At 38.5% G+C, this 14,928-nt stretch overlaps 2 protein-coding genes across 6 annotated transcripts in view; one reads left to right on the plus strand and one right to left on the minus strand.

The window, feature by feature from the left end:
• Positions 1-5,317, minus strand: part of slf1 (SMC5-SMC6 complex localization factor 1) — a 42,928-nt gene extending 37,611 nt beyond the window's left edge. For 2 of the 3 annotated variants that reach the window (XM_061729950.1, XM_061729948.1), the window contains exons 1-5: positions 5,129-5,283; positions 1,825-1,936; positions 1,051-1,129; positions 559-784; positions 306-459 (exon numbers count right to left, since the gene is read on the minus strand). In XM_061729950.1, coding sequence (XP_061585934.1) covers positions 306-459; positions 559-784; positions 1,051-1,129; positions 1,825-1,935 — 570 coding nt within the window. In that variant the 5' untranslated portion in view covers position 1,936; positions 5,129-5,283. The other variant, XM_061729949.1, reaches the window with a different exon arrangement.
• Positions 5,318-5,596: 279 nt separating this feature from the next.
• Positions 5,597-14,928, plus strand: part of kiaa0825 (KIAA0825 ortholog) — a 135,083-nt gene continuing 125,751 nt past the window's right edge. For 2 of the 3 annotated variants that reach the window (XM_061728958.1, XM_061728960.1), the window contains exons 1-2: positions 5,597-5,964; positions 12,666-12,802. In XM_061728958.1, the coding sequence (XP_061584942.1) occupies positions 12,672-12,802 (131 nt within the window). In that variant the 5' untranslated portion in view covers positions 5,597-5,964; positions 12,666-12,671. Of the gene's footprint in view, positions 5,965-11,293; positions 11,427-12,665; positions 12,803-14,928 lie in introns of all 3 variants that reach the window. The other variant, XM_061728959.1, reaches the window with a different exon arrangement.

A 14,928-nucleotide genomic window follows, 5' to 3' on the forward strand; every position in this document is an offset into this window, starting at 1 on the left:
ATTAAAGTGTGTCTGTCTGTGTCTGCTCATGTCAATAACAGCAATAACAGCTAATAAAAAAAACACATGATACTTTTTTCTCAGAGAAACAACTATTGTGTCTTTAGTTTAATATTTAGGTCCCCCCGCCCCTTTTTTTTTTTTTTTTTTTAAATTGGGTTCACTTTTATCTAATTTTAGGAGTGAAAAGCAGATATGTTCTGAGTCTTATGAAAACAGAGGCGACAACAATTATATATGATATACGATTTGGCAACATTCAAATTACAATAATATCTTTTTACATAAATTGGACACAAACTTACCCCAAAGAGGTGCTGGACTATATGGCTCACTGGGTAGCAAGGAGCAGTGTAGGATTTTGAGCTCTCCGTCACAGGTTTTTCCAAGACATGAGTTATTGAGGTGTAAGAGGGAGGAGGGGAGTTGTATACTTCTGCCCTGCCTGCGTTAAGCAGCCTGAATCAGAATAAAGAAAAGCATATTCAGTATTTTACTTTCCATTTTATTCATACGTGAATGTTTTGTGGCTGAAATTATTCTTTAGTGGTTTCTTACCGTCTGAACATGGCTCTTTTGGTGGGCTCTTGAACTATGAGCAGTACTTTCCATCCCTGGAAAGCACCTTTTATTTTACCATTGGCCACCTTCTCCCTCCACTGTCTCACAGGGTGGAAAGAAGTTGAGGAATTTGTGAGAATAGCCACTTCATAAGGACCCTCTGCCAGCCAGGAGCCATACTTGACACTGTCCAACACATATTCTGGAGTCACAACCCACTTTCCTGGCAGAAGAGAAAGCAGCAATCCAGTGACAGGTGTGTTAACAATATGACTTTGAACAAGAGAAAACTGCAAACAACTGTGTGGTTTAGCACAGCTACTCAATTATTTAAAATGTGATTCAGAGAATATACCAGTTGAGTTTTCTTAAACATCCACCATAAAGAGTATATACCATACGATAATGGAATAATGATGCAACTAAAGTGAATTGAAATCGAATGGAGTAATCAATAATGAAACAATCTAAAAAATCATCATGACCCACCTGCAGCACAGGCAGCCAGAAACTTCTCACTGGACAAAACTTGGGGGGTTATGAGATGGGTGATACCATGCTTGTATACCTGCAATAAAGTCATGTAACATAGGGGAAATTATCACAAAAAAAAAACAAAATCTGCACTCAAAATCTATTAATATCCTTATCAATTATTCTGAAGTGGAAGAGTCTGGGTGCTGGACTGGCCTGCCTCCATTAGACCTCTCATTTTTTGAAAACATTTAGCGTTTCATGAAACAAAGAATATGACAAAGAAGACACAGACTTAAGTATCTTGAATCCATATCAGACAAGAATGGGATAACATTCCTGTACTAAAATCACAGCAACATGTCATGTTCAATTCTCAGACACATATGCACTCCTGTTAAAACAATGTTAAAGTTAAAAAAATTAAAGGATGCTGCATAGTGATAAACTTCCACCTGTCGCAACTTTTTTTGAGATGCGCCGTTTCATTTAAATCACTATACATTACTTTGTTTTAAATGATTAATACTTCACTGAGAATGAAAAAAAAAAGTTATTTTAAGATTTGAAAATCACTACATTCTGTATATATTTACATTTGCTAAAGTTTTGGAAATGGGTTTATATACCTGCACATACTGCATGAGTCTAAGGTGTAATTAATAGCTTTCACATCATCATGTCATGGAAATTGTTAAAAACATGAAAGTCAACAGTATGAAAAAAACATTAGCTTTAAGACTGTTGAGTAATACTTGTTACCATCTTTTATTAGGGAGCACTACTCACTGAGCCACCGATGTATTTTCCACCCAGCTTATTGATTCCCTGAACCAAAGCCCTCTTCTTATCGCAGGTTTTGATCCCAGAAATCTGGAAAACATACCCACAGTTCTCCATCCTGACAAAGAAGCCCAACAGGAAACAAAAATGAGGTTAAGGTCTTTGAGGTTAAATCACAAGACAAGCAAGTCAAACCAAACCATTCATTGGAAACATTAAACTGTGATTCTTGTTTGACTGGATGATTTAGTCGTCACTATGACAGTTTGACATTTAGAAAAAACAGAAAAGGGATTACTGTAGCCTACGGGCTGCACTAAAACAACAAATTGACAAAACCAACAAGTGGAAGAACCCACAAAGTTTCTTAGTAAGGTGCAGGGCTAAAATTTCCCATCATGGTAGCTTTAGTGAACCTTTACCATATTTATATATAAGTATGTGGGAGGCTGAATCACTCTTTTATGAAAATATAGTAGTTAACATTTGAAGTGGATCAAAACATTTCATCAAAGTTGTCCCAAGAGAAGAACGATTATTGTTCAAAATTATTACATAACATGAGTAAATGTGTTTTGGATCCACTTCAAACGTTGACTATTGCATATTTCTTCCTTTTATATTTGCACAATGGTGATGATGGCGGCAGGGGTGGTGGTAGGGAGCTCTACCATAAAGGTTGGTTCAAAATATTTTTTAAATATTTATTTGGGTTCAGAGTTTGTAACTGTGAAGGCTGCATCATATTATTCACATTACATTTATTATTATACTGCAAACATACACACATTATCCTGTAAAAACACAGAGACACACAAACCTAATCTTCCCATACGTACATATCCACAGAAAAACAAGTTTGCTAATACACATATCCAATAGTATCAATAATAATGGCCTAAATGAAATAATAGCTTCAAATAAAAAAAACAACAATCAAAGTCTGAAAGAAACAAAAAGTGCACATAGATGCTTCCCTTTATCAAATTCCATGGCCCTCAACTCTGGAACTGTTTAGATCAGGGGTCGGCAACCCAAAATGTTGAAAGAGCCATATTGGACCAAAAACACAAAAAACTAATATGTCTAGGAGCCGCAATGAATGAAAAATGAAAAGTCTTGTATCAGCCTTAGAATGAAGACAACACATGCTGCATTTTTCTATATTAGTTATAACTTGGGGAAGATTTTTTTTTTTCATTATGCACTTCGAGAAAAAAGTCTAAATCTCGAGAAAAAAGGCGAAATGTCAAGATTAATTTTGAAGTACAATTTTGGGAAAAAAGTCGAAATGTCAAGAAAAAAGTCGAAATGTCAAGAAAAAAGTCGAAATGTCAAGAAAAAAGTCGAAATGTTGAGAAAAAAGTCAAAATTTTGGGAAAAAAGTTGAAATGTCAAGAAAAAAGTCAAAATGTTGAGAAAAAAGCTGGAATGTCGAGAAAAAAGTCGAAGTGTCGAGAAAAAAGTCAAAATGTTGAGAAAAAAGCTGTAATGTCAAGAAAAAAGTCAAAATGTTGAGAAAAAAGCTGGAATGTCGAGAAAAAAGTCGAAATGTCGAGAAAAAAGTCAAAATTTCGAGAAAAAAGTTAAAAAGTCGAAATGTCGAGATTAAAAAGAAGAAAGAAAAAAAGAGAAATAAAGGAAAAAAAGAAGAAAAAAGGAAAAAAAGAAAAAAAAGAAAAAATGAAGAAAAAAAAAGGTCAAACATTTTTGAAAAAGCTCCAGGAGCCACTAGGGCGGCGCTAAAGAGCCGCATGCGGCTCTAGAGCCGCGGGTTGCTGACCCCTGGTTTAGATAGATCTCTTAAGTTAGTGTCATCCTTAAAAATGTTTAGGACCAACTTAATGGGGTATCTTTTATATAGACAAAATTAACAGGCTATTCGTACTAAAATGGAATTGCCATTTCATGGATATTTTTGTTTGGGTGTTTATTGTATTTTTCTTTGTTTCTTTTACCTATTCTTTTCCTTTCTATTCTTTTTCTATTGATTGATTTGTTTTGGTGATTTTGTATTGAGTGGGAGGATTTTTTATAAGCCCTTCGGGCTTCTTTTCCTCTCCTGCACAAATTATTTGTCCTTGTATGATAAAAAAAAAAGTACTGTTGTCATTGTGCAAATAAATAAATAAAAAATAAATAAATAAATGCTGAAACATAAAAACTATACACAGACAAATGTACCACACATGGAGGAAGAACCTGTTTGAGTTTGTTATCAGTCTAAGAATGTGAGTCACAATCATCAGAGAATCAACGGCAGGTTCACACCAACACCAAATGTTTTGTACATGAAATGTGCTATACAAGTAAACTTTCCTTGCCTTGTGTAGTTTTTAAAAATTAAGCTCTTGCAGTCCATGTTGTGACAATGAGTCAGTCTACTTAGTCCTGCTCACCATATCAAATATGATTGGATGCTGTGTTGTTTCCAGTACTGGAGTTGAGGGGGGATGAGGGGGGATGGCATCCCTCCTGAAATAAAAACGGTCCAAATCATCCCCCCTGTAAAACTGCCATCCCCCCTTTCCATCCCTTATGTCATTTCATCAATGAATGTGGTTTTACTGCTATTTCAACATTTAGAGTCATCACCAGAAAAATAACTTATTTGACAATTTTCACCTGTTACAAGTAAATTTTCACTTGAAATAAGTAGAAAAATCTGCCAGTGGAACAAGATTTATCTTCTTATTACAAGCAAAAAAATCTTGTTCCACTGGCAGCTTTTTCTACTTATTTTAAGTGAAAATCTACTTGAAACAGGGGGAAATTGTTGTTTTTTCCAGTTATGAGTCTTGTTTTAAGTGTAATGAGATTTTTATTTACTAAAATGAGACATTTTAACTAGAAATAGGACAAATATTCTTATTTTGAGTTTTTGCAGTGATCCATTTTACTTATCCTGTGAAGGACAGAATCATATTGATAAGTTCAGAAAACTGTTTTTATTTTTGTGTTTTGATGTATTTGATGTAAGCCCAGTGGATATTTAAAGCTTACAGAAGGCTGCATTTAACTGCTGCTATGTCATTCCTGCAGTATTTCTGCAGGTGTTTTGGTCAGTGCTATTATTTGTAATATATTATATTGTAATCAGCACAAATTATCTGTCCCCATATGATAAAATCCACCATCCCCCCTGATTTTTTTTTACAACTCGAGTACTGGTTGTTTCACTTAAGCAGTTTAACTTATGATCAGCAGTTCACAGCTTTTGCAACTTTCCAACATCAGCCTTGGCCATACAACAGTATGACAGTATAACAGTATGTAACTGGAAAATGAAAACACAGCTGACTGAAAGTACCTTTGTCATGCCCCCAACAAAGACAGCAGTCAAATCCAAAGTGACAAAAATATCCCGCGTTTAACAGACATCCAACTGATGTTTGTCTCCCTAACAAACAAGCATTAATGACTTTAATCCTTAGGGTAAACTAACAGTACATTTACTTTCGACGCTTCTCCTACTAACTTACCCGCACAAGTGCGCCTGCAGCTTCGCGGTGGAATGAACCATCTCTGACGGAGTGGACGTTGTCAAGTAGTAATGTTTTTTATTTGTATTATAAACATTTGAACGACAATATATTGGAACTAAAACGTGTAATAAACTATACTATAACAGAATATATGATACTTGACCAAACTTTTAGTTAGGGTGATGTGTTATTTTGTAACATATATTTCCTTTACCCCCTCGGGATTTATTAGTTGGTATTTCCCATCAGGCGGAAGTTTTTATGGAGCTACTTCCGGGTCGTTGCCACGGACGCTTTCTGCCTCCCGAACTAATAAAAAACAACCGAATGTTATCAATTACAATATCAAAGACTGTATGAGGCGAATATTTGATCAGTTTATAGCCTATAACCATTAACGGGACTTCTGCTAGAGGTACTGGTCATGAAATCACACGTCTATTAACAAAAACTGCTCCTTGTAAGAGTTATATATTGTGACAGACAACGAATACGCGTTTAGTCACTATAGTAATATTAAAATGACATGGTGGCTTCGTTTCGTTGTAATTACAAATCACTGTTGTGGACAAGTATCCGCTCGAAGGGAATGATGTTGGTCGCATTTCCTCTGCCAATAATGGATTAGCACCAAGGGGGATTAACGAGTAGCACGTAAAAGGTAAGAAGCTCTATTTCGGTTAAATGCCAGGACAATTAAATGTGTTTTCATTTTGGGTGCTGCTGAGCCATCAGCGTTTATCGTAAACACAGGCCGCTGTAATCTGACAGAGCCGTGTCTGGTCATGTGACCATCAGGGTTGCCACCTTTCAGAAATAGAAATAAGGGACACCCTGATTTCAGCAGCGCAGGAGCCAAAAAAAAAAGCCCCAAAACATCTACACTGAATAAAAATGTGTTTATTTTATATGAAAAAACAAAATGCTTTGATTTAAAGTTTAAAGTGCTTTAATAGCATTGAACTTGCATGACTGTAGAGACAGACAACCATACTAGCAACTGAAATAGCTGAAATAGCCTCATGCTATGTATGTCCACATCAGCCAAGATGTAAATTTACAGGTGAAGAATATGGTGTAAAGGTTAATTTATTTCAATAATTCAACTAGAATATGGTGTAAAAGTTAACTTATTTCAATAATTCAACTAGAATATGGTGTAAAAGTTAATTTATTTCAATAATTCAACTAGAATATGGTGTAAAGGTTAATTTATTTCAATAATTCAACTAGAATATGGTGTAAAAGTTAACTTATTTCAATAATTCAACTAGAATATGGTGTAAAAGTTAATTTATTTCAATAATTCAACTAGAATATGGTGTAAAAGTTAATTTATTTCAATAATTCAACTATAATATGGTGTAAAAGTTAACTTATTTCAATAATTCAACTAGAATATGGTGTAAAAGTTAATTTATTTCAATAATTCAACTAGAATATGGTGTAAAAGTTAATGAAAATACGGTACAAATCGTGTCCCGTATTAGTTCAATACGGGACGCAACATTTTTTTCTCAAATAAAGGACAATTCCGTATTTTACGGGACGGGTGGCAACCCTAGTGACCATGCAACTCTGCAAGCAGCTAAAGCTTGATTTATGGTCTGCGTTAAATCGACGTAGGGGGTACGCCGTAGGGTACGGCGTAGGGTGTGCGTTGGTGTAACGCGGAACCATAAATCAGCCTTGAAAGTCAGCTGGTCTGCAGTTCACACAGATTACCCTTAAACTGTCAATTTACACCCATGTTTGTGGGATAATTCTGTATCTTGAGGGATGTTTTAAGTATCATATATCATAAAATTATATCATATATCATAAAAAGTTGTCTTTGAACAAATTTGTCACAATTTCTTTTTGAATGGATTGAATTCTGATTGTCAGCATGCGTATAAGGCAGACCCATGGATGTATTATAGAACCCACGGACGATGCTTTGGAGGTTCCTGCCAGTAGACTGGCCAGCTGCTGCAGGGATTGACAAGATCAGCTTGAACTCAGGATTTCCCAGCTAAGAAAATACCGTAACACCTACACTTATACCTACCCGGGTAGTGTACATACATAAGAGACACGGAAAAGAACAAGAAACTCCAAAAGAACATTTACCAGTACAAAAAGAACTGGAAAAATCTTAGAAGGGAATTCTTTATTTTATTTTTATTTTTTTAAGAAAAGAGCTCTATTTTATTTTGTGTTACTACAATAAACGTGTCAGTTGTTTACGATACATTATATTCTTTCTTGCTCCTCAGAACCTAGATATTCATAGCCTATACTTTCTGTTTTGCAATGTTATAAGTACAAGTGCTACATAAAAGTGGTCCGTGGGCAGACCACTCTACATGTACTACACTGACAGAAATGATTGACAATTTTTCAGCGTATATTGACAGGAAAATGATGGTTGGAGCTGTTTTGATTGACTTTAGCGCAGCATTTGATATTGTTGACCATGGGATATTATTAGCAAAACTAGCTGCATATGGGTTTTGTCCAACAGCAATTTAAATGGATGAATAGCTACTTGTCCAATAGGACGCAGTCTGTATTTTTCAATGGTAGTTTTTCCTCCCCAAAGTATGTGCAGTGTGGCGTGCCCCAGGGGAGTTGCCTTGGGCCGCTACTCTTCGCAACTTTCACTAAGGACATGCCCTATGCTTTGGATAAGTGCAGTGCTACACTTTTCGCAGATGATACAAATATTATGCATCAAATAATATGACAGAGTTAAGGAACACACTTCAATCAGAACTACAACTAATACTTCAATGGATATGCGAGAATAAGGCCCAATCCCAATTCTCCTTCACTCACCCTTCTTTTCTTCACTCGCCCTTCTTTTCTTCCCTACCCCCTAAAAAAGAAGGGGGAGATTTTAGGGCACTTGAAATCTAGGGCACTTGGCCCAGGTGCCTGTCCCATTTCTCCTACTCCCCCTCGTTTTCATCCCTACCCTGATCAGGAAGCTGAGAGCCAAAAGCTGTTTTAATTTCAGCTGTAGCGCTGTTAATATGGCACTTTATTAAGTTTTGATATTTTTTTAGGCGTAAAAGTAACCGTTAAGATCCCCAACCTGGGCTCAGTTCATCAAAATAACCCCTGTTAAGAAATTTGACTCAATGTTTTCGGAGATGAGAAGAGCCACCGGCCCCGGGGAGCAGCAGCAGCTCACAGCCCGAGAACAGACGTGATCGCCGGGTCAAGCTGCTCCGTCGTCCCGGGAGAGAAACCCGCAGTTCTGTTGAGAATTACGCTGGCTGAAATAAATCATTTAGGAAGATGTTGGTTTAATAAATAAAATCTAATAGTTGTAGCTACGCCTGTTAAGAAATTTGCTCCAAAATTTCGAGATTTCTGTCTGCCGGCTCCGGAGCTTAGGTCCGCGTTAAATCGACGCAGAGCCTTCGGCGTAGGGTACGGCGTACGGCGCGCGTCCCCACGTACATCGACGCAGAGCTTACGGCGTAGGTTACGTAACCTACGCCATAGGCTCTGCGTTGGTGTAACGCGGAACCATAAATCCCTTTATTCTGGCGTGATCTTCGGCAACTTTATCTGAAAGTGTGTAAATTACCCAAATAACAGCTGGATTACTTTGTGGTTTCTGAAAACTATTATATCAGAAACATCCAAAACAAATCTGACGAGTCACAGGATTATTTCTCTCTATTTCTCACAAAAAAATGCTTGCTCCCTTGGTCACAATCTGAGACGAGTCTGTCTGTTTGCCCTCGGTCGGCGAGTCAAATCGACGCAGAGCCAACGGCGTACGTTACGTAGCCTACGGCATAGCTTACATAGCCTACGGCGTAGGTTACGTAGCCTACGGCGTAGGTTACGTAGCCTACTGCGTACGGTACGCAGCCTACGGCGTAGGTTACGTAAACTACGGCGTAACCTAACAGCCTTTTTTTCCGAGGCGATCTTCGCGAACAACAGACAAAAAAGGGATTATGTACATTCACTAAGTGAATATTATGAAAGTAAAATATATATTTGTCGCTAGAAATGTAATCAAAACACATTTTTATGCAGAAACTAACTCAAAATATTGATTTTATTCACAAAAAAAATAAGAAATGTCCACCATGTTTTTTTTTTTGGATCCAGTCCGCAAATGACGACGAAAAGCATTCTGGGAAATTGTTATACCCCCTCGCTCACGAAGTCAGCATGTGAAATCACTCGACGTGAAGGGGCTATTCTGAGCCCCTAGCCCTCGTTATGCCCCCTCCCCCTAGGTGAAAAGAGGAATTGGGACACCACTACCCTCACGGGAACGCGCAAAATTTAGGGGTAGTGAAGAAAACGAGGGCGAGGGGGAGAATTGGGACGCACCCTAAATTGGTTTTGAATGCGGCAAAGACTAAAAGCATCATGTTTGGAGCCAAACATGCTGCTAATAATAACAATCAGTTGGTCTTATCATTCAAAGGTTCAGGTATTGAACAGGTTCAAGGGGCTAAATTGCTCGGTGTCACACTTGATGAGCGGCTGTCTTGGGAGAAACATATTGAGAATCACAGATTTAAACACAGATTTTACTCTTTTTAAGGAGACAGCCCCATACAGATGTTTGCGATCATATTAATTAGGATTCTATTGTTTTTAGATTCAGGAGAGCCAGGTTAATGTATTTTGTGTTTCTATCTTAAAGTAGCAGAGAACTAACAATGGATGTACGGTAATTAAACGTTTGATGAAACAACACGATTTGGCGTGCCTCAGACCTTTGCTCAGTCAGTAATGTATGTGAATGTTTCCAAATGAAAACCAGATATCAAGAATATTTCTGGTGTACTGATGAATCAAAATATCCTACAAGGGTTTTATTCTATAGCTCATTGACATTTTCATAGTTTTTTTATGAACTACTTAATTAAATTCAGCTAATATCTGAATTATTTTTGTTGTAAAATAAATACTTGTTTAGCATTTATAAAAGGTAAAAGTGTAAAAAAAAAAAAAAAAGCAAAGTAAGTATATTAAAAACATGGTAGTTATAAAGTACTGCGTTACATATTATGATCTGCTCAAGGTGTCACAATATTGTCTTCCAGGGCTGTCAGTAGTTCATCGCTCAGGGTACTTTAAAACTCTTAAATTATTGTGATTACGCCACAAAAAAACACAACAAGTAATAATAGGATTGAGTCATGTATTATTCAATCCCTCAGTGCATAGATAATCATAATGGCATTTACTACACTGACACAAGTTGTTACATAACTGTTCTTAAACAGTTTGACATGAGATTTTTTTTTCTTTTTAAGAGGATAAACTGCTCTTCTTTAGCAAAGAAAAAAGTGACAAATACTTGTCAGATTTTATGCCATATAAACGTCACATCAGGTGAAACAGTTAGGATAAATCTAATATTGGATCTGAAGTCCTGTTCGGAGCTGCTTCACATATTTTAAAGAAAATAATCAGTCAAAAGCTGCGTAATGTATTGGGACCACTTGGCTGTACACTCACAGAGAAGCTCTCCCCAGGGTACGCATGAGATATTTCAGAACAGTTGTGATCTTAGAGAATGTACCTGTTTAATTTATTATGTTTCCTTAACAGCAGACTGTTAGGTACCCGCTTTAAAATAATGTTGACTTTAACTTGACATGCTCTGAGTGGTTTTAAAGCGGCAGCCTGGGGGATATGCTGCTAAATATTTCAGGACAAACTCATTACTGTAAATGGGCCTCTATGTTAGCCTAGCTGGAATAGACAGGCAGCAGCAAGAGAGATAGGACAGTGAAGTGTGTGTGTGTGTGTGTGTGTGTGTGTGTGTGTGTGTGTGTGTGTGTGTGTGTGTGTGTGTGTGTGTGTGTGTGTGTGTGTGTGTGTGTGTGTGTGTGTGTGTGTGTGTGTGTGTGTGTGTGTGTGTGTGTGTGTGTGTGTGTGTGTGTGTGTGTGTGTGTGTGTGTGTGTGTGTGTGTGTGTGTGTTTCTTCTTACGTTCTAATAGTGGTGGGGTTGATGTCTCAGTGTCTCAGGCAGGCATCATCTCAGCGCCTGGCCCAGTTGTCCCTGTTGCAACGTCTTGAAACACACAGGGGCTCGTCTAACATCTGCTTCTTAAAGAGCTAATGACAGGACAATGGAGACTGGATGATTTAAGGTGTAGTACTAATGAGGCCCCGTGTGCTGCCTGGTGAATCATAGCACACATTCACTTATATGTACACACTTATGCTCAGGAAAACAGATGATATGTCGGCAGACCAGGAGGTAGACAACCAACAGACATTACAGCGTGGACCTTCAAACCCACTGTCCATCTGTCTGTGTGTTTTTTCTACACCTAGAGATCAGTGGGGCGTTGTATACAACACACACAAAAATGGAGACTGCTCAAAATCACACACACTGCCTCGCTTAGTTTATAATAATTACAATGTTGAGTCCCTAATCCATGTATAGAAAATCTTCCTCCTTTTCAGCCATGACTGTGTTTAGACCCATTTCAGACAGTGGCACAGAGGGAGCGTGATGATGAGGGGAAGCTGTAAGAGAGAACACGAGAGGGAGAAGTAATAAAGGACAAGCTTAACTGGTGAGGCTGTCAGCGGAGGAAAATAATATTTGTCCAGCTGGACAGGGCTCCCTTTGTGCAGGCTAAATGAATGTTGAGCTTCCTGTCTCTCCTGTCAGAAAGAGTGGCATAGACTGTATGCAGCAGCAAAGAAGCAGAGCGGCGTGCGGCGAGCTGCTTGGAGTTTGACAGGGATTATTAAAATCAGAGCAGATGACGAGGAAGGGGCGAGAGGCGGAGTGTGAGAAAGCCAAATTGACACAGACACTCTCCATTACCTTCCACTTGACTTGCGCTGATGACAATACTGATATGAGACCCAGCAGTGCGGCACCGACACGGGATTGACTGTTAGCACGAGTGTTAAGCATCACGGGGTGGGAGGGGAGGGAGGAAGAGACCTAAGGAGCTGAGTTGTTTATTTAGAGTCTCAAATGAAGAGCATCTCACCTCATTATTTGTTTATTAAGTCTTTTTTTCTACTGTGGCAGTAGGTGGAAATGGAGGGAGGTTGAGGCAATGCATAATAATCAGGGGCCCTCCTACCTTAAATTATTTTCAGAGAAAAAGGAAGGGTGACTTTTTTTTTTGTCAGGGTTTCTTTTGTTTCAAGTGTTTATGGTAAAATAGGGTAGTTTATTCTAAATAAAATTGTGAAAGATCATATTATTGTGATTATAATCACACAGAGTTTCTGGAATACTATATTCCATTAGTTAAACAATCCTGATGTTGGTGATGCCTTTTGCATTACTTTGTTTTAAGAGACTGTATACATCAAAGATAATGCTTTCAGTGGTATGAGACTAATTCTTTCTTTTTCAGAGCATTATGGAATGGCCGGGGGATTTTCCTGAGGACCACGCCTTTGTGGGGATACTGCTGCCAGGGGTTTCCAGTGATCTGGACTTTGAACAGCTTCTCAAAGACACTGAGGAGAAACTCAATCTCAATGCAAGCAGGTTAGAAAGAGGTGTAGAAATGATGGGAGTGTAATAAATCACTTTTCAGTTATTTTTTATTCCTCAGTTGCGTTTATTTCCTTTTCACCACCCCAAATAGCACCAACAGTAACCTTGTTCAGGCAAGTATGATTTTGAGGGATTATTTTCTGGTGAAGCTTTTGATTTCTTCTGGATGTCTGGTGAATGAAAGCAAGAAAAGTCCTTTATTATATGGAAGTCGGTGTGAGAACGCGACACCACCACATGACAGAACTTTCAACAAAACATAATTAAAGCTTTGTGTTTGCTTTAATTATTTTATCTTACTAACATCATTTTGCTGTGTTAAATGTGTTTTGGTTGTTGTCTAGAGATTTGGACCAAAATGGCTTTTCTTTTCTTGAGAGTAGAAAGCTTTTACTTTGATTTGACCACTTAGATTTCAGCGGGAATTCAGATTTCCCTTGAATACGGTAGACTAGTTTGTAATGTTTGTGCACAATTGGTTGTATGCACTGGGCTCGATCTGTTATTGCTTGGACCTGGATTTCTTTCTTTTTTCTTTTTTTTTCATCACTGAACTCATTTTCAATGATTCTTTTGAAATTCATAAAGAGATCCTCATCAGATTTGAACAAATATCTTACTGTGATCCTAAAATTAGGATAATTCTTTAAAATAGTTATCAAGAATCTTTTGCATTTTAAGGTAAACAAGTATATTTATATAAGTATTTATCAATTTTTTTATACCCATATGAGATATAGATGTCTTTTGCGGTAGATGCTGATAGTTAGATTAATAAGTACAGGGACAGGGGGGCATTGGAAGAAAAAGAGAAATCTATATTTCAGGTCTTTTATCGTTGGTAGCGTTGTGCGGCTGAGGGCAGATGATGAAGGACAGGCTAAATGTAGCAAGTGAACAAAGCCTCACTCTGACACCATTAGTGTTTAGGACTCATCCCTTCTTCACTCTCGCTCACTGTCTCCCTCCCCTTTTCTCTTTTTCTCCCTTCCTCCTTCTAAATGGGAACATAATAATTGAAGATTCCACATCTTGAAACGAAAACCCTTGGGTAGGTAATTCAAGGCTTATTACTGAAGGCCGGGCCATTTTTCTGCTTTCTAAGCATTAAAGGGTTATTTTGTGTTCCTGCAGATGGGAGAGGGATAACCATTATGAGAACAAAGCATCCAGATAATGGAGAATGGGGCTAAAAATAAGGCAATCCTCCTCTCGCCGTGGGGGACCACTGGGCAGTGTCTCTGTCAGACTGCAGCTAACTTTCCCGCACACTACTTCCAGACAAGCCGCTTCCTGTGAGAACACATCCAAGCAAATCAAATATTCTGAGGTCTCTCTTTTGCCTCAACCAGGGTGGGCTGCAGATATGTGTACTTACATCCGCAGCTTACTCACCTGCTGTACAACTGGCTTATCAGTGTCCGGGACAAATTACGGAAGTGGAGGACAGGAAAGAGAAACCGATAGATGGAGGAAATAGAGCTGCCTACACCTGTGAAGGACTTCAGCCTGTTTATGGGTCACAGTTACTGGCCTGTTCCCTGTTCTCAGATGTCAGAGATCTGGCTGAGAGCTACTCTCTAATTGAAGAAGATTAAGATAGGCTGACAACGGAGCCGGTGCCCCCAAATTGAAATGCTGTAATCCATTAATTTTCATCAGATGGGACAGTGCAGGAGTAGACGTGGAGAGGGGCCGGATGGGGTAGGCCACCAGGAAAAGACCTCTAATGAAGTGTCAGCACAGGGATGGAGACTAAAGTAAGGTCTCTAGTTTCTCACTGGCATTGCAAATGCCTCTCACGAGTCACCTGTCAATCTTGATCAGTGTCCCGCATCAGTGCCTCCTCTGATTTCATGTGTATGGTCGATTCCTACAATCAGGGTGTTGGATAACTGAAGCTGAGAATCTAAAGGTTTCTTTGGTAGGCTGGCAAGCAAACAACAGTGATGGTCAGGAGTTCTTGGATTATGTAGTTGATTCTGTGTTCGGCTGTGTGTGGCACATGTTAGGTCAGTATATCAGCTGGATCAGCTCTCTGGTATCATTTGCCAGGTGAGGTGGCTGAGGGCACTAAGTGGGCGAGGGGCTGGGTCAAGGCGGGATTTGTTTACAGG

This window comes from Cololabis saira, chromosome 9 (genome assembly GCF_033807715.1).
Source record: "Cololabis saira isolate AMF1-May2022 chromosome 9, fColSai1.1, whole genome shotgun sequence".
Classification (NCBI taxonomy): domain Eukaryota; kingdom Metazoa; phylum Chordata; class Actinopteri; order Beloniformes; family Belonidae; genus Cololabis; species Cololabis saira.